At 39.7% G+C, this 23,379-nt stretch overlaps 1 protein-coding gene across 2 annotated transcripts in view; it reads left to right on the forward strand.

Moving 5' to 3' along the window:
- The window catches only part of rngtt (RNA guanylyltransferase and 5'-phosphatase), a 77,173-nt gene that overhangs the window by 46,562 nt on the left and 7,232 nt on the right, over positions 1-23,379 (forward strand). For both annotated transcript variants that reach the window (XM_041253708.1, XM_041253709.1), the window contains 2 exons: positions 2,435-2,503; positions 14,810-14,910. In XM_041253708.1, the coding sequence (XP_041109642.1) occupies positions 2,435-2,503; positions 14,810-14,910 (170 nt within the window). The remainder of the gene's footprint in view (positions 1-2,434; positions 2,504-14,809; positions 14,911-23,379) is intronic.

Raw genomic sequence — 23,379 nt, forward strand, 5'->3', positions numbered from 1 at the left:
AAAATTATAAAACCTAAGCGTGCCAATAAATCAAGATGCGTTTTTGGTTGTTGTAGGTTTTAAACAAATAAAAGAAAAAATAATATACTTAGCTTCATATGCAAACCAGGAAATACCTAGATTAAACAGGTCCCAGGCAGGAGATTGGTCTTGAAAACGGAAGGATCCTGATCAAGACTTGACAGATATGTACAAATACTATTTCTAGGCATTTGTGTTGCTGACACAATTATAGTTAAAGTAACTAATATATTACAGGAAATTTATTTGGTGGCAGGAGGAAAGTTTACTTCGTGGGAGAGGCTGAGAGACGCTGTTGCAGCAGGAAGTCTGATGCGTTAAATTTAGTAATTTTGAATGCTGCTCTCTAGACTCTAGTATAATGGCTACATTATTTTGTATTTAATAGCTGCCAATGTATAAAAGTGAGTGCATTTTGAAGGATAAAAAGGGATATATGATAATCGAGGAAATAAAATAATCTTGAGTGTTTGTTTGTTTGTTTGTTTGTTTATGAATGAGACCAATCTGCGTGCTGCCTGCTATCGAGACCAGGCGGACCGAGACCAAGACCTTAAAATGTAGCCTTGAGATCGTCCTCGAGACCGAGACCGGGTCTTGAGACTCCATCTCTAACACAGGCCACATGCTTTGACATAGTCTTTATAGTTGGTATGCAGTGAAAAATAACTGTTTCCTTCCACATTGTTTTTAACCTCTGGATCTAAACCTGGATACAGTTGTTTTCACATTTCCATTTTACTATTTGTCAGAACGCTGTATTTTGTGTCATAGAGTTTGTAGGAAATGACACAAGGTACTGGTGGAACTAAAATGTGGGATTTAAAAAAGCAGCAGCTGCTGTGAACGGCAGGAACATCTAGTATTAGATGTACATCTAGCATTGTACATGATTGCATTACTCCCTATGCATGGTTATCCTGGGAAAATCACTAAAGTAGGGGGTTGCACCTGTAATATGAAGGTTATTAATCTGAGGAGTAAGGTGAGAAATTTGCATAGTTTGAAATGCTGCTTTTTTCTTTTTTTACATTTATAGATTTAAGAAAACATTTTACAGGGAGGTGAACATATAAATTAATGTTTTTGTAAACAGGGTCAATGATTCACTTGGTAAAGGAAGGGAAAGCTATTATTAATACAGGTCTGAAATGCCAAATGCAGTATTTAAGTAAACTGTTGCCTGACTGATCCTGTATTTTTATATTCCCAGGATCTGCCCAGTTAGTGCTTCCTTTCAAATGGGTTGTCTTTTCAGTACCCTGATGAGAATGCTCTCACCCCCCAATCACACACACACAAAGTTCTTCTAAATTCCCACTTTCTCAGCTGTCAGCTGTGTTGAGACACCCTAAGGAGTCAAGCGCTATTATAAATTATAATCACAATTATAAATCGGACGTGTTCATTTAATTTCAGGATAATTCGAAGTGGATCACTTTTGGCTAACACTTTGTACTGTAGTTATTGTAGTGGTTTATAAATTCTGTGAATGTACTCAGTTAACAACATAGAAGTATTTACATTACTTTTGTAAATTATAAAACAATATGATGTATGGAATATTGTGTTCTGAAATGCATGTATGCAGCCTGTTTTAGGTTTAAAATGTGGCTCCTTATGCACTGATGTTGTCTATATGTAAAAACATTTTTTAGACTCCCAGCATGCCATTTACTTGATTGCATTTGGTTTAACTGAACGGTATTTAATATATATATATATATAATATATATATATATATATATATATATATATATATATATATATATATATATATATATAATATAAAAAATGTGTGTGTGTATGTGTGTGGAATTAAATGGCTGTGTTTTATTGGATCAGTTGAGTCAGGTCAGTAAGACAAATTAACTCTTATCGTCACCTAAAATTCTCTTCAGTTGATCACTTAATGATTTGTGAATAGCTGTATAGAAAAGTCCCATAAAGGTCAAGGTGGATAGGTTTATTATAATTATGCCTAACAATTTGAATAGCATTGGCACTCCTAAATAAATCTAAAGAAAGCTCCCGATCATGTAGAGCTGTCAGCTTTAGAATTGCAAAGCTTCTGTTCATGCAGCCTACAAATAGGAACATCTCACAGAAGAAAAGCATGTGTCTTCAACTGTAAAGATCTTATTCAAGATTGTGACCTTGACATGAATATGTTCTTAGCTGCAGTGCTGATTCTGAGCTGCTCGTGAATTTACAAAGAGAAAAACCCATTAGCCAGGTCTTTTGTTCTTTGTACTCCCTGTACTCTTTTTCATTTGTTAGTATCCTATTTTCTGATTTAAAGATTTGAACAAGGAAAAGCAGGAAAGTCTAGGTGGTTTGATGTTATATTGTTTTGAGTGAATTGAATATGACTAGACTCTTGTACTAAAACAAACCTTTTTCTTCTTTTAAGCTTCTTGATGGCAGCTTTACCTCTCAAGTCAGTCATGAAATGGATGGACTGATTTTTCAGCCTGTAGGGGTAAGTCATGTGAATATTTTTTTTCCAGGTAGGGACATGGTCTAGTTCCCATTGTGTTCCTCCTAATACATTTGTACAGTACACCTATACTTAGTTACAGACATTTCATTCTTGGGAATGCCCCCAGTTCCTTAAGGCTTCATAACGTTTGCCTGATTCTACTAGGATAGACTTGGAGGTGCTGCTGCTTTTGTTGCAAACACAATATTTTTTAAAGGTGTTCCAGTATTATTCTTCGTTAGTGTGACTCATGCATTTGTTTCCACTTTAATAAACAATGCAGTCAGGACAGAGCAACCACCATACCACTGGGGGCTACAGGAAATCATCATTCTTTCTGAAGACTTAATGGGGGGTAAATTATTCAGTGTTTTAATTTGATATTTTTCATGTTTTGGCACAGACTCCTCATAAGAGAGTTTTGATGAGCATATGTTCCTAGAGGTTTTGATAATTTGCTACATTACCTCCTCAGCACATCCAAGTTTTTGTTTTCTAGAACATTTCTCTACGAAATTACCATCTGTAAATACCAAATGTCCATGTTATAACAAATGTTGGGTGAGAAGTCATCAAAACCTCCAGGACCATGTGCTTGTCGGACAATTCTGTCTCATGAGGAGTCTGTCAATGCACGGAAAATATCAAGTGAAAATATTAAATCATTTACACCCCAGTAAGTGTTCAGAATTCCTGGTGCCTCCTGTGGTTATAAGATGAGACACTCCATAATAACAAAGAATGGAACCAGAGCAAAGTATCCTGTTTCTACAGATAAATTCCAGGTCTATCCAGGATAACGAGAACTAACAAACAGATGCAGGTTACAAACTCATGGGGATCTTCAGAAGACTGAAATGTTTGTAATTCAGAAACTGGTGTTATTTCCAATGATTTAATCTATGGATGTTGTAGCAATAAAAGGTTTACATTTGTAACATGCAGAATATTAATAAGAAAGCTAAAGAATAACCAGGAGAATTGTGTTTATCTGTCAGAAATCCCAGAACTGCTCTTCATGTTTTTCACTGTAGCCAGGAGCTCTGTTTCTGGGTTCAAGTGGTGGGTTTGGTTTACCGCTCAGCTTGTAAGTGTGGTGCTCTTAACTTTGAGGTTCGACTGTGTGTTATAATTTAGCACAGCTGTTGGGGCTACAAACTTTACATCCACGTTCATTTCCTTGTACCATCTGCTGATGCTCTCATGAAGGATCTGCATTCTGATTGCAGTTTGCTTTGCAGGGCATAAACAGCTGCTTGCTTTTATTTATTTTATTTTTTTTATTTATATATATATATATATATATATATATATATATATATATATATATATATATATATATATATATATAGATTGTCGCACTGTGTTTAATGGCATAATTTACTGTGAGTGAAGACTTCTGTTGTAATTTAAAAGTGATTAGGCTGAAACCAAGTGTGCCTTTCCCACTGTGCTTGCACAATTGGCTTCTCTAATTATCCATTTGGAATGGGAAGTTGATTGTCATGTCAATCTGTATTCTAACAGGGAAACACATTTTATCTGAGACCCTGTAAGATTATTAAGAAGTGTAACTGGGTGAACACCCCTGATCATCTTTACTAAAGGGACATGGGATCTTTAATGCCAGTGGAGTCGACTGGTTAGAGCAGTGGTCGTCAAAGTGGTGCCCACAGGCAAACTCGTGCCCGCGGCAGCTGTTCTTAAATTATGGGTCTGAACACATTTCTGGCGGGTCATAGCATAGGAAAATTAATAAAACTTTAAACACGTTTTCCAGCAAAAGTGTATTCTGCATGAAAATTGAAGGCGAATGAGTAGCCAGTGGGAAAGTTAAAGATCTGACAGCTGTTCAATCATTCGTGAGCAGAGGTAGGGTGTTAATATGTTGGTAAGCACTGAATTTCGTCGACTTATTGAGAAAAATAATACATTTCAGTATTTAGAATTTTATTTTCTCTATATGTATTTAATTTCACCAGACAAGGGAAACAATAGTCGATTTAGTTACGAATCCACTTTCTCTGAATAATTGTACTGCAGATGAGCGATCTTTAAAACAGAGTAGTGTTGACAAATTTGCCAAATTGAAACAAAGCGGCACTATCTAACTATGGTGCTTGTACTTGTGGGAATGTAACGTTGGCAGGGATGGGGTTAAATCGGTCCCTGCCAGCAATCACAGGTGTGGCCATTCTGCAATTAGGTAATTCAGTGCTAATTGGGGAGTGGCCACATGTATTAAAGAGCCAGAAATCCACTGAATAATTTACCCCCCATTAAGCGTTCCAAAAGAATGACGCTTGATATGGTGGTTGTTCTGTCCTGACTGCATCTTTTATTAAAGTGGAAATAAATGCCCAGCCTGTGTTGTGTAAAACTTCTGTTTTGGCCCTTGTGCCTTGTTTATTTGTTCTTGTTTGTTTTTGTAAAACTGCAGCCTTCTGTCTCCTGGGTCTCTTTCCTGCCTTTAACATCTTGGGCCGTGACTCTACCTGTCACATGTGGTGATAGCAGTGGGATAGCGCCCCTTGTGAACCAAAGCAGGACTGCAGTTAAAAATAAATAAGTGAGCAGGCGAGTTGGGAAGCTGAAGAGGCTTTCATTTGCTGGGCTTGCCTGGAGATTGGGCCACCGAAAAGCAGTGCCAAGACCCCCGCTTTATGATGCCGTACACGAGGGATGAGGTGGAGTCCCCGGACTAGTGGCTCAGCCTCAAGGCCCAAGACCAGCTGACTACCGGAAAGACAGAAAGCTGCAGTTTTGCGCGCAAAGCACACTTTATTGAACAAAAACAGGCTGGCCATTCACTTTCACTATTAAGTTGCAAGACAGTACAAAAATCACAGCATAAATACTCACCCCCAAACTCCTCCACCAAGTAAAGGATTTCTGGCACTCTTTATACGTGTGGCCTAATTGGGGAATGGCCACACCTGTGGTTGGTGGCATGGACAGATTTAACGGCATCCGTGCCAACCTTGCATTCCCACACACTATCTATATCTAGGGCTGTTGTCCTGCCACACAACCCAAAGTTGATCTCTCCCGAGCCTGCTTGGGAACCGCAGACGGTTTGTGGAGACTGCTGCAGTATGAAACTGCATTGGCCTTTCTGACAAGCCACAAGCTGTTAACTTGTTAAATAAAACAATAAAGTTGTTTTTAACAGAACTGAGTGCAACCTGATCTCTCTGACAGTAGCACTTTGAAGTAATGTATATATTTCATGTGCCAACTGGACGAATGCGCAGTGCACCTCTGCCTCTTTTATGAGTGGATTGTTAAAGTATGGGATTTCATAAAAGCAGACACTGTGGTGCACTCCTTCAAAAAATGCTCCATATCTAACCAGTATGCCTAGTAGACGAGTTTGTAGCATTTTATTGCAAGAAATGTAGTATTCCTTTGTATAAATGTAATTGAGGGTGTATCTTTGTGAATGCATCTTTTCTTTGTTTTATTTTTTCCACAAATTGAGGGTGGGAAATTTAGGCTGCGTCTTAAATTCAAAGGAATATGGTACTATAAAATGACAGTTTTGGGAATGCAATACAAAGTTTCTGTCTGACAGGGCTTATGGTAGCTTTGTATTTGTGTATTCCTCATGCACTCTAGAAGCATGGTTCTGGTGAAATAGAGGCATGACTTAATGGGGTGATGGCCCACACGTTTCAAGATGGCTGTCTTTCTGTTTAGAGCAGCCTGTGTTCATGTACACTATGACACTGCTTGCTAATGGAGCTTCCTGAATAGTGGATTTATATGTGAGCCTATTTTTACTTCTCGGGAGTGACATCTGATAAGAAGCTTCTTTACTCCGTTGTGTTCGCTCTTCAACGTTGGCCTTTAACATTGCATTCTTACTGTACATATTAAAAGGTTATAGTGGGCTGTGTTTGTGTAATTTGATTTGGTAATTGAATATTCTCAGATAAGGAAATGTTTTCTCGGGAGGGGGTGGGGAGAATTCCCTATCCTAATATAAAGTGATTAAAGTGATTCTGTCAAGCATGTTTGAAGTTGTAACCTTTATCTCTCTTTAAGGAGGCATGCATTGTGTAAGGAGTGTAAAAGCCATTTGTTTTATTCTATAGACTTCTTCACTTTCTCGGCTCCTAGGTGTTTTAGTAAATGTCAGGAGTGTTGCAAGTGGTGCTCAGCTATAAAAAAGCTCATCATACTGATTTTAAACCAATTAAGTTTTATTGCACAAATTATAATTTAAAAAAGGAAAACATTCCCAGGCATATAGCAGTTTACAGATATTATATAACCCTTCAAGGATATTTTTAATTGCTTCACTGTCAGATTATTGTATTTCAATTTGGTGCTTCACAGCAATGGGTTGGTGCTTATTTAAAGAAAACCGTCAGGATTGGTATGAATAATGTACTAGATGTGATTCATTGAAGATCACACCCAAGTTTAAAACATGTAAATGTTCTTCACTCACTGAAGTGGCGTAATAGGGTTCCATTTCTTTACTGTAGTTTCACATGTGTGTTTGTACATATGTGTTTTCCAAATGTTTCTTTTTAATTTAGATTTTAATTTGCATTGCTAATAAACAGTACCAGCTCATCGGACCCCTGTGTTTTTCAACATGCCAAGCAATGCCTCAATTCACATAAAGAGAGAAAAAACGGTGTGAGTAATCACTGCTGGAAATGAGAAGCAGCTCATAACTGTAATGCTGTGTGTGACAGCAGACTGGAAATGAGAAGCAGCTCCTAACTGTCTGGACAGCAGACTGGAAATGAGAAGCAGCTCATAACTGTAATGCTCTGTGTGACAGCAGACTGGAAATGAGAAGCAGCTCATAACTGTAATGCTGTGTGAATGCAGCTCTGTAATGCTCTGTGTGACAGCAGACTGGAAATGAGAAGCAGCTCCTAACTGTAATGCTCTGTGTGACAGCAGACTGGAAATGAGAAGCAGCTCCTAACTGTAATGCTCTGTGTGTGAGAAGCAGCTCATAACTGACTGGTGAAAGACTGAGAAGCAGCTCATAACTGTAATGCTCTGTGTGACAGCAGACTGGAGAGAAGCAGATAACTGTAATGCTCTGTGTGACAGCAGACTGGAAATGAGAAGCAGCTCCTAACTGTAATGCTCTGTGTGACAGCAGACTGGAAATGAGAAGCAGCTCATAACTGTAATGCTCTGTGTGACAGCAGACCACACACTGCCTCCATGTGCGTAACTGAGGTTGTATCTTTGTAAATGCAGATTTATTTGGTAATTTAATTTTATCCTCAAACGGAGGGTGGTAAATTTGGGCTGCGTCTTAAATTTGAAGGAATACGGTATGTTGCAGGGTACAGTCTGGTGGTGCTGTTTCACTTTTTTTTTTATTGCCCAGAATCCCTCTGCATGGCTTCAGATTTATGTAAGAGGCAAACATGTACTTATTTTAGAGAGGACTACTTGGTTTTGTTCAGAAACTCATTCAGAGACGATAATCATCTCTTGCACTGATCTGTAGCTTTCAAAGCAAGTATTTAATCAGTGACTTTAAAAGACAAAAGAAGGACACAGTGTGGCCAATTTCAGTTCAGAAGGATTAGAAAGAACATGGATTGCATCTATAAATCTGTAAGGTTAGTCTCTGCAAAAACTGATAAAGTTTTGTCTTTCTCCTGCACTAAAACCTTTAGCCCGGTTTGTTATGCTTGCACACTCATCCTTTATCCCTTTTTTTTGCTTTATTTACTAACCTGTATTGAACCTACATTGACACATACAAGACAAAGCCGTTTACTGTAGTAGGAAAAAAGGATGGACTATTTTTTTTATTTTTTTTAACTGAACCAATATTGAATTATAACTTCTGTCTGACTTGGATTGCTGAGACAATGTTTTCCCCTGGCAACACTGAGTCACAGTGAATCTCGTAACAAGAGTATTGTCAGGCTAATTTTGAAAGAAACATACAAGTAGCAAAAACGATTGATAGATTACCACCAATATCTTCTGTCCCTGCACAGTGTTCTTCAACAGGAATTCATTAATCAGTGACAGCATCAGCATTTGGCACAAACTCTTGGGTTATGCTGGCAGACTGAATTCACACTTTTTTAGACAGAGTTGTGTTTTATCTCCAGAGAGTCTGGAATGTTGCTATATGTCATGTCCCATCTTTCTGACTGTGTGTTTGATCTCATTGCAATTGATGAAGGTTATTCAATCAGAAAGAACAATGTACAGTAGATCTACTGGGAAATTAATGTCTTAAGGGGCATACCCAATACTGGTAAATTTTATTTCTTTAGAGACACTACCGATTAAAGTACACTAGTTAGTTTCTATAAAGATTTGCCCACTGAGACCCATTAAGTGTTGTAAAGACATGGGAAGTCACGGCTACACAATATGTTTACCAGTTTGCGCAGCATGGGTGAACCACATGGGCGCAGTGCATGGAAAGCATGACTATAAAGCAGCATGGGTGAACCACATGGGCGCAGTGCATGGAAAGCATGACTATAAAGCAGCATGGGTGAACCACATGGGCGCAGTGCATGGAAAGCATGACTATAAAGCAGCATGGGTGAACCACATGGGCGCAGTGCATGGAAAGCATGCACGCCATGAATCAGCATGGGTGAACCACATGAGCGCAGTGCGTGAAAAGCGTGCACTCCATAAAGGAGCATGGGTGAACCACATGGGCGCCATAAAGCAGCATGGGTGAACCACATGGGCGCCATAAAGCAGCATGGGTGAACCACATGGACGCTGTGCGTGGAAAGCATGACTCCATAAAGCAGCATGGGTGAACCACATGGGCGCTGTGCGTGGAAAGCATGACTCCATAAAGCAGCATGGGTGAACCACATGGGCGCTGTGCGTGGAAAGCATGACTCTATAAAGCAGCATGGGTGAACCACATGGGCGCTGTGCGTGGAAAGCATGACTCTATAAAGCAGCATGGGTGAACCACATGGGCGCTGTGCGTGGAAAGCATGACTCTATAAAGCAGCATGGGTGAACCACATGGGCGCTGTGCGTGGAAAGCATGACTCTATAAAGCAGCATGGGTGAACCACATGGGCGCTGTGCGTGGAAAGCATGACTCTATAAAGCAGCATGGGTGAACCACATGGGCGCTGTGCGTGGAAAGCATGACTCAGCATGGGTGAACCACATGGGCGCTGTGCGTGGAAAGCATGACTCTATAAAGCAGCATGGGTGAACCACATGGGCGCTGTGCGTGGAAAGCATGACTCTATAAAGCAGCATGGGTGAACCACATGGGCGCTGTTCGTGGAAAGCATGACTCTATAAAGCAGCATGGGTGAACCACATGGGCGCTGTTCGTGGAAAGCATGACTCTATAAAGCAGCATGGGTGAACCACATGGGCGCTGTTCGTGGAAAGCATGACTCTATAAAGCAGCATGGGTGAACCACATGGGCGCTGTTCGTGGAAAGCATGACTCTATAAAGCAGCATGGGTGAACCACATGGGCGCTGTGCGTGGAAAGCATGACTGCAGCATGGGTGAACCACATGGGCGCTGTGCGTGGAAAGCATGACTCTATAAAGCAGCATGGGTGAACCACATGGGCGCTGTGCGACTCTATAAAGCAGCATGGGTGAACCACATGGGCGCTGTTCGTGGAAAGCATGATAAAGCAGCATGGGTGAACTCATGACTCTATAAAGCAGCATGGGTGAACCACATGGGCGCTGTGCGTGGAAAGCATGACTCTATAAAGCAGCATGGGTGAACCACATGGGCGCTGTTCGTGGAAAGCATGACTCTATAAAGCAGCATGGGTGAACCACATGGGCGCTGTGCGTGGAAAGCATGACTCTATAAAGCAGCATGGGTGAACCACATGGGCGCTGTGCGTGGAAAGCATGACTCTATAAAGCAGCATGGGTGAACCACATGGGCGCTGTGCGTGGAAAGCATGACTCTATAAAGCAGCATGGGTGAACCACATGGGCGCTGTGCGTGGAAAGCATGACTCTATAAAGCAGCATGGGTGAACCACATGGGCGCTGTGCGTGGAAAGCATGACTCTATAAAGCAGCATGGGTGAACCACATGGGCGCTGTGCGTGGAAAGCATGACTATAAAGCAGCATAGGTGAACCACATGGGCGCTGTGCGTGGAAAGCATGACTCTATAAAGCAGCATGGGTGAACCACATGGGCGCTGTGCGTGGAAAGCATGACTCTATAAAGCAGCATGGGTGAACCACATGGGCGCTGTGCGTGGAAAGCATGACTCTATAAAGCAGCATGGGTGAACCACATGGGCGCTGTGCGTGGAAAGCATGACTCTATAAAGCAGCATGGGTGAACCACATGGGCGCTGTGCGTGGAAAGCATGACTCTATAAAGCAGCATGGGTGAACCACATGGGCGCTGTGCGTGGAAAGCATGACTCTATAAAGCAGCATGGGTGAACCACATGGGCGCTGTGCGTGGAAAGCATGACTCTATAAAGCAGCATGGGTGAACCACATGGGCGCTGTGCGTGGAAAGCATGACTATAAAGCAGCATAGGTGAACCACATGGGCGCTGTGCGTGGAAAGCATGACTCTATAAAGCAGCATGGGTGAACCACATGGGCGCTGTGCGTGGAAAGCATGACTCTATAAAGCAGCATGGGTGAACCACATGGGCGCTGTGTGTGGAAAGCATGACTCTATAAAGCAGCATGGGTGAACCACATGGGCGCTGTGCGTGGAAAGCATGACTCTATAAAGCAGCATGGGTGAACCACATGGGTGCTGTGCGTGGAAAGCATGACTCTATAAAGCAGCATGGGTGAACCACATGGGCGCAGTGCGTGGAAAGCGTGCACTCCATATCATGGTGCCTGCCAATCCGGTTTAGGTATTGGAACAGAGAAGGGCTAAATAGCACTTCCTTTTGAGAAGGTTTCCCCAAACATCCAGCAACTTATCTGCAGAGTTCCATCCCTGCCACTCAGTGCTGATATTGCTGCTTGTTTTGCTGATTGTTTGGCTGCAGTCTGCAGTCTGCCTCTACCATCATAGCCGGCACATGCATTGAGCAGCAGGTATTCTCCACAGATTTTGCAGGGCACAATTGTACAAAGGGGACTGGGCTTCATTCTGATATCTGCAGCTGCTTAGGCCCCATAGACATGTAATGTGCTGAACTGGTTCATCGTTTCAAGTGTGTACTGGTGCAGATAGTTATGGAACCTTAACCATAGGCTTGTTTATCATGTAGATATTACTGTACTTCAGGTAATTATATCCTGCCACAGTGTTGTAAGCATAATTACATAAAGGGAAAATAGTTGTTTTATTGTCAAGGTAAAGGAATTCTAACTTGAATTAAAAAGCAGAAGATTTGTATAAACTTGCTGCTGTAAATATTTTCCATTCCTAGATTCTTGAATCATCATGAAAATTACATTTTTATGTCTCATTACCCTTCTGTCCATCAGTCTGTGTGGGTTTTGGTGTCACTTTTGAAGATGTATTATTTACATTTCTTTGGGCTTGCACAGCAGTGTATGTAGTTTTGTTGGTAATCTTGGAGGCGCTGCAGTGATTTGAGTGCAGCACATCCCAAACACGAGTGACTCACTTTTAGCACCAACGCTGCAGCAGCTGTCAAAAAGTATCAACTATGATTAAACATTTCCATCCGTCCAGTTTGCAAGGTGAATCTGTTTCATATTTTATTTTTAATAATATATATCAATGGTAAGATGTCTTTCTTGTAAATGTACCCAATATTCCTTGTCTGGGCTGGAGTATACACATATACAGTGTCCCTAAATACTTCTGAAGCGTGTGGTGAAAAATGTAGTAAAGACCATCTTTGGATACTTTTTAATGAGGGTGCTATTGTCTCATGAATAACTCCATCCAAGCAGCTTTCCAAGTCTTTGCTTTGTGTCTATTAATTTTGAATAGGCTACTGACTTGATGCCTGATAAATATCCTTTTGTTGTGGCCCAAGCTATAGTGTATGGTTAGATTTGTATATTTAAGGGCCATTGCTTCCTTAGCCAGAGTATTCTGCAAGTAGGGATCTGCTCTTACAATACAAGTACGAGTTTATTTGTCCAGTAGTGACCTTTTAAAGGGAATTCTTTAAACAGTTTTAATAAGTTTGCTTGCCGTTTTTTAGGGATATTGCATACTAGTAGTCCTAGGTGCTTGTCTGAATGCAGAACATCCTGTGCATGCTCAAAGAATCGTTGTCTTGTAACTGTGTTTCTTGATATCGCAGTGTGTATAGACCGGCTTTATTGGCATTGACAATTGAAAATAAATATATTATGTTGTTGTAAAAGGAACAGAAAAGAGATCATTTTACGTTGTACCAGTGGTCTTGTATGTGCATAGTCTCCAGACTCGTATTGACAAGAAAAGGAATGAAATTCAAGTGTTACCAAGGATTCCCGATTGTTGATATTTCTGGCCCATTTCTGATGGAATATTGTTCAATGTGTGATCCCCGGTAAGTAGGTTGCAGTAGGGAGACGAATTGGGTAGTAAAACGGAGCTATAAATATTTTATTTTATTAAGAATGTTAATTACTTTCAGATTCATATCCGGTTTTATACACCTGTGGACAGATATTGGACAATGAGTTAGGCGGAACGTGTTGTACCAGAAGTGTAAAAAGCATTGTGAAATCAGCATGGTTTTGTTCTCTGCGTTTCATGTGCCAAGGTATTGCACACAAATGTCTGTGGATGACATGACAGCTATGCACAGCACAGCACCAGAACATCCTCTCCATGTGTGGCACCTTACAGCAGAAAGGATGAGAGATCCATTTGTTTTGAAATTTATCATAGCAGAAAATTGAAAGTGCTAAAATAAAAGTGCAAATAAACTGCCAAATCAAAACTGGATTGACAAGAGTGAGAAACTTTAGAACAATTAAAATGTGTCTTGTTGTCAAAGAGCAGTGTTATTAGACAGTTGTGTTTTTGTTTTAGTATTTTTCAGGTTGTTGTACATTCATGCAAGCTGCTCTGGTGTTGTGCAAACAGTTTAAAGTCAGAACTGATACCTGTTCACAGTACGCAAACGCCCGCTAAGCACTATTCCAGTTAAATGGCTTCAAAGAAATTCCAAATGCTTTCTTATATGCCTTACTTTTGCATATTTATTTTTCTAAATTTATTTTTACCCCCTCACAGAAAATGAAGGGGAACCTACAAGAACTTGTAATTATTAATTAAGGTGGAGCTAAGGAAAGGCTTTAAAAGTAATTAACAGATTTGTTTCCGTTTTCTCACCAATCATTATTTAAAATGTCAAGTAAATTACCAACAATTCCTTAAGATTGGGTCATTTTATTTGCATTCTGGAAACAAAAAAAGGTCAACGGTCAGAATTCAGGGTTATGCATTTTAAGTTGACCAATACATATTAATGCTTTTTTAACCAGTATTTGTGGTCTGAGAAATTGAAGGTACATCTGAATTTTGTGAGCAAGGTTCAGTCGGTGCACGGATTTCCTACAAGAAATGAGTTTTTAAGAATTCAAAGATGTTCTCTATATCTTTGTGCCTCATAGTTACTCTGTTTTAGAAGCAGTATTAGCCCATTCAGTCCATCATTTTTTACTCCTTTTTTACACTTACAGGCAGCACATTTGGTGTTGACATCCTACAGGATTTCTGATGCTGTGGAGTTTTTTTTTGCATATACGGTATATGATCGCTCGTTGTGATCACTTCAGCTTCCTCTGCTGGCACATGTGTGATCGAGAAAGTTTTTCTAAAAGGAATGAGGTTTAAAATTCATTTAGAAGTAAACTTTCCTTTGTCTGGGCACTGACATCTTCACGTGTTGTCAGAAGTACTGTAAATGATACCAAACATGACGCAAAACGTATGCAAATAAGCAAAATGGTAATGAATCGTCAAGCACACATGGTTATTCCTTAGCCCTACCTTAAGTAAATAATATCTAGCAAAAAAAATTATTTGTTTTGAAATGATTTGCATATCAACATAATTGCTGCCTAATGCTCATTTCTTGTAATCCACTGCAACTCATTCTTTGGACGGTGGCTAGTTCTGCATTATAACTCAAAAGCAGTTAAATTAGAACATGTTTAGTTATTGATTGACAAAGATGCTTCGCTTTTATGCTTTGCTTTTCCTTGAATTTTCAAAAGGATGATGTTTTTACTGTCACTTACAGGAGCAGAGCAGGACCCACCTGGTGGTTCAACATGCTGAAGCTGATATTTCTGTAACGGATTAGAGCAGCAGTTTATCTATTTCTCTGATTGTCATGTAAAGGATACACAACTGAAACTGATTTTCTGGTTTCTTCTAGAAATACAAACCTGGCAGATGTGATGATATATTGAAATGGAAACCTCCTAGCCTCAACTCTGTGGATTTCCGGCTTAAAATAACAAAAGTAGGAGGCGAGGGGTAAGTACTGCGCTAAAAGACTTATCTTAAGTTTTCCTGTTAATGCAAATCTATTTCAGATGCATTTAATTTGTTAGGAACAAATGCAACAGATTGCATTTAATTAGAAAAAATAATCTGTATTTGAACAGTACTAATCACATATGATTTAATAGTCCCAAATTAGTTGTAATTAAATGTAAAGTAGTAGATAAAAGGTTCTACAATAATGGTCAGGCAATACCAACGTGTCTGAGAAACCAGTGAATAGTCTAGGGAGATGGTATGACGAGGATCTAAAGGACACAGTTCGTGTGGGAGAATTAGACAACAAGCAGTGGAAGGGTTGAAGAGCATAAACAGCAGTGCTTTACCGGGCAAACTGAACCTGGTGCTTTCAGTTTTCAGGTGCTTTGGTCTACTGCCAAGACTGCTGTGGCCACTGACTTTGTACGAGGTTTCCTTGACAACAGTTGAGAAGCTGGAAGCTTTAATCAGTTCATACGTCAGGAAATGGTTGGGAGTTCCACGCTGCCTCAGCAGAGTGGGACTTTATGGTAAAGGAATACTGCAGCTACCAGTCTCTGCACTAGCAGAGGAGTTTAAGTATGCCAAAGTCCGACTGGAAATGACATTAGTAGATTCATGTGACAAGTGCATAAGGGAGGCAGCACCTGTGTTGAAAACTGGAAGAAAATGGGCGGCAAAGAAAGCTGTGGAAGATACTAAGGCTGCCCTTCGAATCGGTGATATCATGGGGCAAGTTCCGCATGGAAGAGTGGGTCTTGGTCTCAGTTCAGCTCCTCCTACATGGCACAATCAACCCCAGCTCAACGGAGGAAGCTGGTAGTCAACGAGGTGCAAAAGCAGGAGGAGAGGATGAGGTGTGTAAAGGCCTTTTCCCAGGCCAAGCAGGGAGAATGGATGAGATGGGAGAGTGTGGAACAATGCAAGATTGTTCACCTCCAACATTAAGGCACATTTTGCAGGATGTAAGGTGGGTCTTAACCAAGGACAGTTTACTTGGCACCATGACCAGGTGCTGCGATGTTTGGCCTTAGCATTGGAAGACAAGCGTAATCTGTCCAATAAGTTGCCACCAGTTCCTTCAAAGCATTACACACAAAAGACAATATTCCTCCATCCAGGAGAACAACCACCAAGAAAAGGTGTTAAAACCAAGCCTTGCACAGGACAACTGGAAGCTGCTAGAGACTGGAAGATGTTGGCAGATGTTGGTCAATGGCTTATTTTTCCACCTGAGATTGCCACCACTAACCTTCGACCAGACTTTATCTTGTGGTCTGGATCAGCATGCCTTGTTCATCTGGTAGAGTTAACATTGCCATGGGAGGATGCTGTGGATGAGGCATATGAGAGGAAGAAACTTCTGTATGCTCAAATAGCAGAATCACTGTTGAGCCCTCTTAAGGTGTCGTGGGCTAGTCAACGAAACACAGAGGATAGAAGGTGCCCACTTGAAGACCCCAGAGATGTACCCTACGTAGCTCAATCCAGACGGTTGTCATGCTGATGCGTTGGGGAGACCGCATCGCAGCTGTTGTGTGTGCTGATGCTCTGGGGAGGCAAAATAAGCTGATCCCTGGAGCCAGTATTATGCTTCAGCTATCAACACCAGTCAAAGGATATATACATCAACAGATGGAAAGAAACACAAATGGATGGAGATGCAGATGGATCACATTAGTTTACTGTAAAGCTACGTCATAGTTGGTGCTTATCTTGGTGAGAGCCGAGTTCAAATCAGCATGAAGTTTAACATCTGCTCTCATGTAATGGACATCTGTGTGATGGTTAAAAAAGCAGCATATAAGAAATCCATTAGAATATTCTTGTTACAGACCTCTGGGAATCTTGCTTTATGGCTTTGCAGTTAATTGTCAGATGTATTGACCTGTGGCACTGTATCATCATTCATACTTATATGACATGGCATCTTATTAGTGATTAACTGTCCTGTTTAACACATTATAATGACAGCCCTCACTTCAGCAGCTGTTCATTATACACTGCCTGTGGCACTGATGGCAAGCCCAAAGGCTTCTGAATGAGGCACAACATCTTTCTGCCTCTTCGACCTTCCTTTAGTACAGAAGCCAGTCCAGTCTAATCCAATTAATTAGAAGGTAATGGATGTGCTTGGCTGCCAGCTATTCAGAGGGAACTACTACAAAGTCTGTTTCAATCGTTGTCCGCATACAGTGATTATAAGTGCATTACTCCTTATGAGTATGCCTGTGTCAATAGTGCACCTACTGCTGTGACATAAGTACAAACTATTATTATTATTATTTAAAAATATATATATATATAAAAGAATAATATTAGAAATAAATTCGAAAACTATGCACTTTCATCCAACATTGCAGGGCTCTACCATGAATTTAGAACCAGACTTCCTTTACTTCCTTTGGTGTATATGAGGTTTCTAATCTCTTGTAAAGGCCCTTCAATGATATCATTCAAACCTATGTTTAATCTCTTCCATATCAATCCGTTGGAAAATACGTAAATACAGTATTCATTTATGTATTTTACCTTTTTTCTGCTGTTCTCATACATGCCTTCTGAACTAAGTCTTCCTCCCCACTGTCCTACACGTTCAGTCTATCTGTTTAAATTTAGTGAAGCAAATGAAGTTGTTAAAAAAATGGAGAAGAGTGTTTGCTGTCAGCGGCAGGACAGTGACCGCAATAGCAACTAGTCTCCGGTTTGGATGATAAAGTGTAGAAATTAAACAACTGGATGTTGTCCGACTTTACTTTCAGCAACTTTGTTACAGCATAGCATAATAACAGGCACTGTGCTCTCTTCTCTAACAAAGGCATGAGACTTTGAATAAACTTACTGAACACAAGCCCTAAAGAAACAACCCGATCAGCATTAACACATATAGTCTGTTGGATACTTTTAATTACTGGGAAAATAAAACCAATATTATTCACTTTTACTGATAAACTTGTGTAAGGACCTAATGATAGCTGAAACTCACATACATGTGCACTCAAACTGAAGGCTACCAGATCACTTATGGAATTCAAAGAAAACCTCATTACTCATCCAACATTGAAGAAAACGTTTGTATATATTAGCAACCAAAACTAGTGCTACAGCCATTTCCTAATGGCAATAACCCTCATAATGGGGCTTTACCATCTGGTAAGGCTCTTCAGATGGTAAAGCCCTCTTTTGGTTCTGTTGCTAAGAAGAGATAGTGTCTAGCTTTTCAAAAAGAAAAATGTTCATCAACTAGCACACAGTAATCTCCTGCAGCCTGGGTTATATTGCTTAAATGTTCTTTGTTGGAATCCTTCACCAACAAACACATTTAAAAAAATATTGTTTATTTTCTCTCACTGACTTGCAGATTTCAAAGAACAATTAATTAAGTAATTGATTAATTAATATTTTTTTATTCCTATTGGAAATGCTGTGTTCCTGACAAAGTTTACGTTTTGAAAACTGATATTTACAATTAACCAATGACTACCAGTAACACACACACATTTATATATTAGTGCTGGGACGAACACAGGATTTTCATTTTTGGATATTCGCTCAATTTAAATAGTCGTTCAGATATTCGTTCGTTTATTTATATACAATGCTCCCTCGCTATAAATCTCTCGGTTACAACACACCTTGGATATAACACTCCTACAGCATGTCCCCCGATTCCCTATGCAAGTGATTCATGCAATATTTATACAGTAAATACAGTACTGGTGTCCCGCGGCGCCCCCATCCCCTCTATAACGCTCTTCAGTTACAATGCTCATATTGTGTGTCCCCTGAGACCTGTGTTATAGTGAGGGAGAAATGTATGTTAATCTCGCATATCACATGGAACTCTTTCATTTGCCTTTTTTTTGAAAATGTCATGCAAATTCTGGTGAGGCTGTAAATAAGTGCAAGTTATTTTTGTCATTTGTAGCAAATACGAACATCTGATTTTTGTTTCCGAATACAAGTCAAAAAATATTTATTCAAATATTCTGCTGTTTGTCCCAGCACTAATGACAATTCATACAGAATGTTAAGTTGCCTGTCTGTTAAGCTTTGACCTTGTGTGGCAGGCTGCAAGTAACAAACACACAATCTTGTAAAAGTGTTTCTCTGAAGCGTTGGCTTTAATTCGTCCGGTTTACCATGCGCAGCATTTGAAGCATTCGGACGAATTGGCGTGTATATGTACTCCAAGAATCTGAGATATAAATGTGTTTAATATTTGAAGTCCTCATGTTCTGTGAATCACAATGCACCCTTCTGGAGGTGCAGTAGAAGCTGATATCCTCCAGTGGCTTGTAGTGAAAATCCTCTTAGAGCCCGATGAATGGTTTAACAGGATCTTTGCTCAAATTGAATACGGGTGTTTCTACTCTAATTATTTTTTTATCTGATATAAATTGCATGTATACACAACTCACTCCGGCAGAGTTGCATCATTTTGTATTTCATAACATCATCTTTGTTCTTTTATGCTAGTTTAACATGTACCAGTACTGATTGACAATGTTAACGAGAAAATAGCTGAAAAACAATCACGCTTAGTAACCTGCCTCTATCAGCTGTAGACAGCGTCTTTTTTATATGCAGATTTTTCTTTTTAAATTCAAACATATTCATTGAAATATCTGGCATGTTCTACCAACCACAGACTTTTGTTATTCATAAAAAAGCAATTTCCAAATGTTCTAACATTTAAAATGATCTTCTACCCCCATGTGAATTCTGCAGGCCTTGTGAGCCAAAAATATTGCATTTTATTATGAGCTGCATATTGTGATGAATATGATTTAGTGCAATTCTAAGAGTACCCGCCTTCACCTCCTTCCATTCAGGTACCACAGCGATGAGTCTTTTATTCAGCATGCACCAATGTTACTTCATGTACATGCTTTTTTTTTCTTCTTAATACATATATTATATAATAATTGTATTAATAAAAGTGCAGCAGGTTGTCAGAAGAGTTTCTTTTTTGTTTATTACTAATTCTTAAATTATTTTAAATCTGTATTTTTACTCATTGGCTAGCATCAGTTTGATTTGATAGAATAACATATTCATAATATTCACGGGGGGGGTGTTCTTCTGTGGATCTGATGTTTTCTGCTCCATATTAATCTCTCCAGGCCCACAGTCTTCTGGAGGATAGCTCTGACTAGATATAATCAAACCCTCTTTTATCTTTCAAATGTCACAGTCTAATTGCATGTCTTTTTCAATGATATTAAATGTATTAAAACATAATTACAAAAGCTAAGGGGCCAAAATGCTGTATTATGTTCATAAGGATGCACCTTGCGTATTGTATCATATCTTCTCATCTGACAAGTGATTTAATTGGAGGAAAGGTTTGTTTCCTTAATACTTTATATTAATTTACTGATTACATTTTTTGAGGCGTGGTCAGAATAACTTAAAGGACTTGTCTTACTTCATTGAAACCTCAAGAAACATGCTAATTACATAACAGCTTGCAGCAGTGTTAATTGCACTCAAAGAAATAATAATCTCATTATAATTTATTATATTATTACATGATGCTAATCAAACCATTTGATTTCACTCCAGTTAATTTCCCTGATCTTGAAAATCTGAACCCCTCTGAGTCAGGCACGAAATTCAGGTGCTCAGAGAAAGATTTCATATCAGGTAGAAAATCAATGCAAACTGTTGCACCATTAACATGTTTCATGATTGTCCCTGCAATTAGGGCACTCCTGAAAGATTAAACCTGATCATTGGAACCATATTAATACACCCCCCTCCCTTTTTTTGCTGCATTCAAAATATCTCAATTCAATTGCCTTTCGGTGTTGCATAAAGTTCTGTATACAATATAATTATCCATTCCTTTGTACTGTAAACACAAATGCATTAAAATGCATTTGAATTAGTGTTGTCATAAGTTAATTGTTAGTAGCTGCCCTTGTTCTACTCTTTAGTATTGAGTCGTTGCATTGGAAATGTTGTTCCATGACACTGTTGTGATTGTTGTTAAGGTGATTCGTCAAGCCTGTTGGCACTTGTGGAAGAAGGGTTTACAAAGTGAACTGTAAGAATACACAGTGCACGCACCTCATTAGGGTTTCTATCCTGTCTTGTCAATTGCAGTTCTTTGTTTGGGCCACAAAATATCTAGTGATATGCTTCAGTAGAAAGCAGGTTGACACTCTATATCACTGTATTTAATACTGACAAGGTTAAAGTGCATGTAATGATATTGGCATTTTTTGTTGCTGCTGGTTGTGATTCAGACATTTGTTTTCTCCTCTTGTCAAACTCCAGTCTTGTTCAGTACGTCTGTGGAGCCTGGGGCACATTATCCAGTCCAGTGAGCGCCGTTAGAAATTGATCTGTCCAGAGGCAGAGAGCACTGACTGTGCTAATAGAGGGGTGCTTTCTCTCCAGTTTCAGGAGCTGTAGAGCTCTTCAATTCATCACAGTCACTGCATCCAGGCACTCATTATTGCAGGTGATACCTATAAAGCACACTGTCAGCAAAGCACATATTGGTAGTGCCTTTAGCGCTTTCCTGGTCTTAAGTGTGGATCCATCCTAGTTTATGTAAAATGGTATCCTTGGCAACGATAGCTTTGGGGGATATGCAACTTGTGGATAGCTTACATCATATAAAGCAGAACAAACTTTTTTTTTTTTTTTTTTTGTAAAGCTAATTTCTTAATCAGTTGGTACATTGAAAGATCAGTAAAGGTTTTTGGGCATTATTAAATCGTCTTAGGAAAGACCAAGTCTAATCGAAACACAGCAGAATCAATAAAACTAGCTTATTTATGTATTTATTTATTTTCCCAGCTACAAGTATAGTAATCTGGCATATATTATTTTGTTTCATTAAATACTTTAATATTTTTCTCATACTTTGCATGCATAAGACCTTCTTGAAGTTATATAATGTTTTTGTTTAAATCGTACGCCTGACATGTTCAGTCCTTGGTGGTTATGCATCCGTTTTAGGAAAACATTGTGCCTAGTTCTAATAAACAAGGGAAATGGGTCAGACAGTTACAGAATATTTCTATGCTGTTTCAATGCTAAAAAGATGTTTCACTGGGCTCCCGAGTGGCGCATCCGGTAAAGGCACTTCGCGTGGAGCGCAGGATGTGCCCTATAACCTGGAGGTTGCCGGTTCGAGTCCAGGCTATTCCACTGCAGACCATGGTATAGCGTTCCCAAGGGGCGGTGCACAATTGGCCAAGCATTGCCCGGGTCGGGAAGGTTTAGGTCGGCCAAGGTGTTGCCGGCTCGCTGCGCACCAGCAACACCTCTAGACCAGTAGACTGGCTGGGCGCCTGTGGCCTTGGCTGCAAGCTGCCCAGAGCTGCGTTGTCCTCTGACGCTGTAGCTCTGAGGTGGCTGCATGGCAGGCCTGTAGAAAAATAAATAAATAAAAAATGGTCGACACAAGTTTCGGAGGACAGCGTATGTTTGTCTTCGCCGGTCCCGATTCAGCGTGGGGGTGGTAGCAGTGAGCTGAGCCTAAAATAATACAAGTGGCTATTTCAGATTGGGAGAAAAATGGGATAAAAATTGATTGGCGACTACTAAATTAATTTTACTGCAATTTGCTAATGCGCAGATCATAAGAATATAATACAATAATTGGAAGCTCCTGCTGCTGCTACTGAAATGAAGTGAAATCTTGTTTCTCTCATAACTTGTGAACAGCATGTTGCATTGATTGAAAATCAACCCGCATCCGCCTTTGCAATGATGTGGCGGACAACACAAGCACAATGGCAGATTGTTCTAACAAAGCTATTAATAAATCTGAGCGGAATGGTTTGTGAGAGCACATTGCTGTGATTGAAAGAAAAGAAGCATGGGCACTGGAAAGTTGCTGTCATTTAACACGCTTAGCTTTTACTGCAGAGCGATGGTACTGCAATTTGTATGCACATTTTTAACTGGTAGGCTTATAAAGATAAGCTTGAAAAAAAAAATGTTTTTATGAATTTACATAAATTAGTTTCACAAAACTGCCTTGCCTGCATAATAGTACAAATATAGTGAAATGAGAAATGTTCATTTCCATAGGCTTGATCAATTACAAATATCCAGAACAAACTGATTGGCACATAAAATGTGTGCGTCGTTATTTATGGTAAGAAATGAACATTTTTATAAATGGGTGAATTGAGTCAGAATCTGGGTTACATTTAGCACATTGTATTCACTTGTTAGTATTAAATCTCAGCACCTCCGCATTCTCTTAAATCACAGCCTCTCACAAGCAGCTTGGGTCTCCCATCTGTATCAAATCAGAAGCACGTGTCAGGGTGCTCTTGCCCACTCTGTCCGTCACACATCTCTCATTGTAAAAGCACACACCAATAAAATCGAATACGTTTCAAATTTAAATAGATAGCTAAATGAAGAAATAAAAGCAGCATTTTTTGTGGACTTGAAGTGTTCATTTGTATAACAAGAGTCGAGAAATTATAG

This window comes from Polyodon spathula, chromosome 6, assembly GCF_017654505.1.
Source record: "Polyodon spathula isolate WHYD16114869_AA chromosome 6, ASM1765450v1, whole genome shotgun sequence".
Taxonomy (NCBI): domain Eukaryota; kingdom Metazoa; phylum Chordata; class Actinopteri; order Acipenseriformes; family Polyodontidae; genus Polyodon; species Polyodon spathula.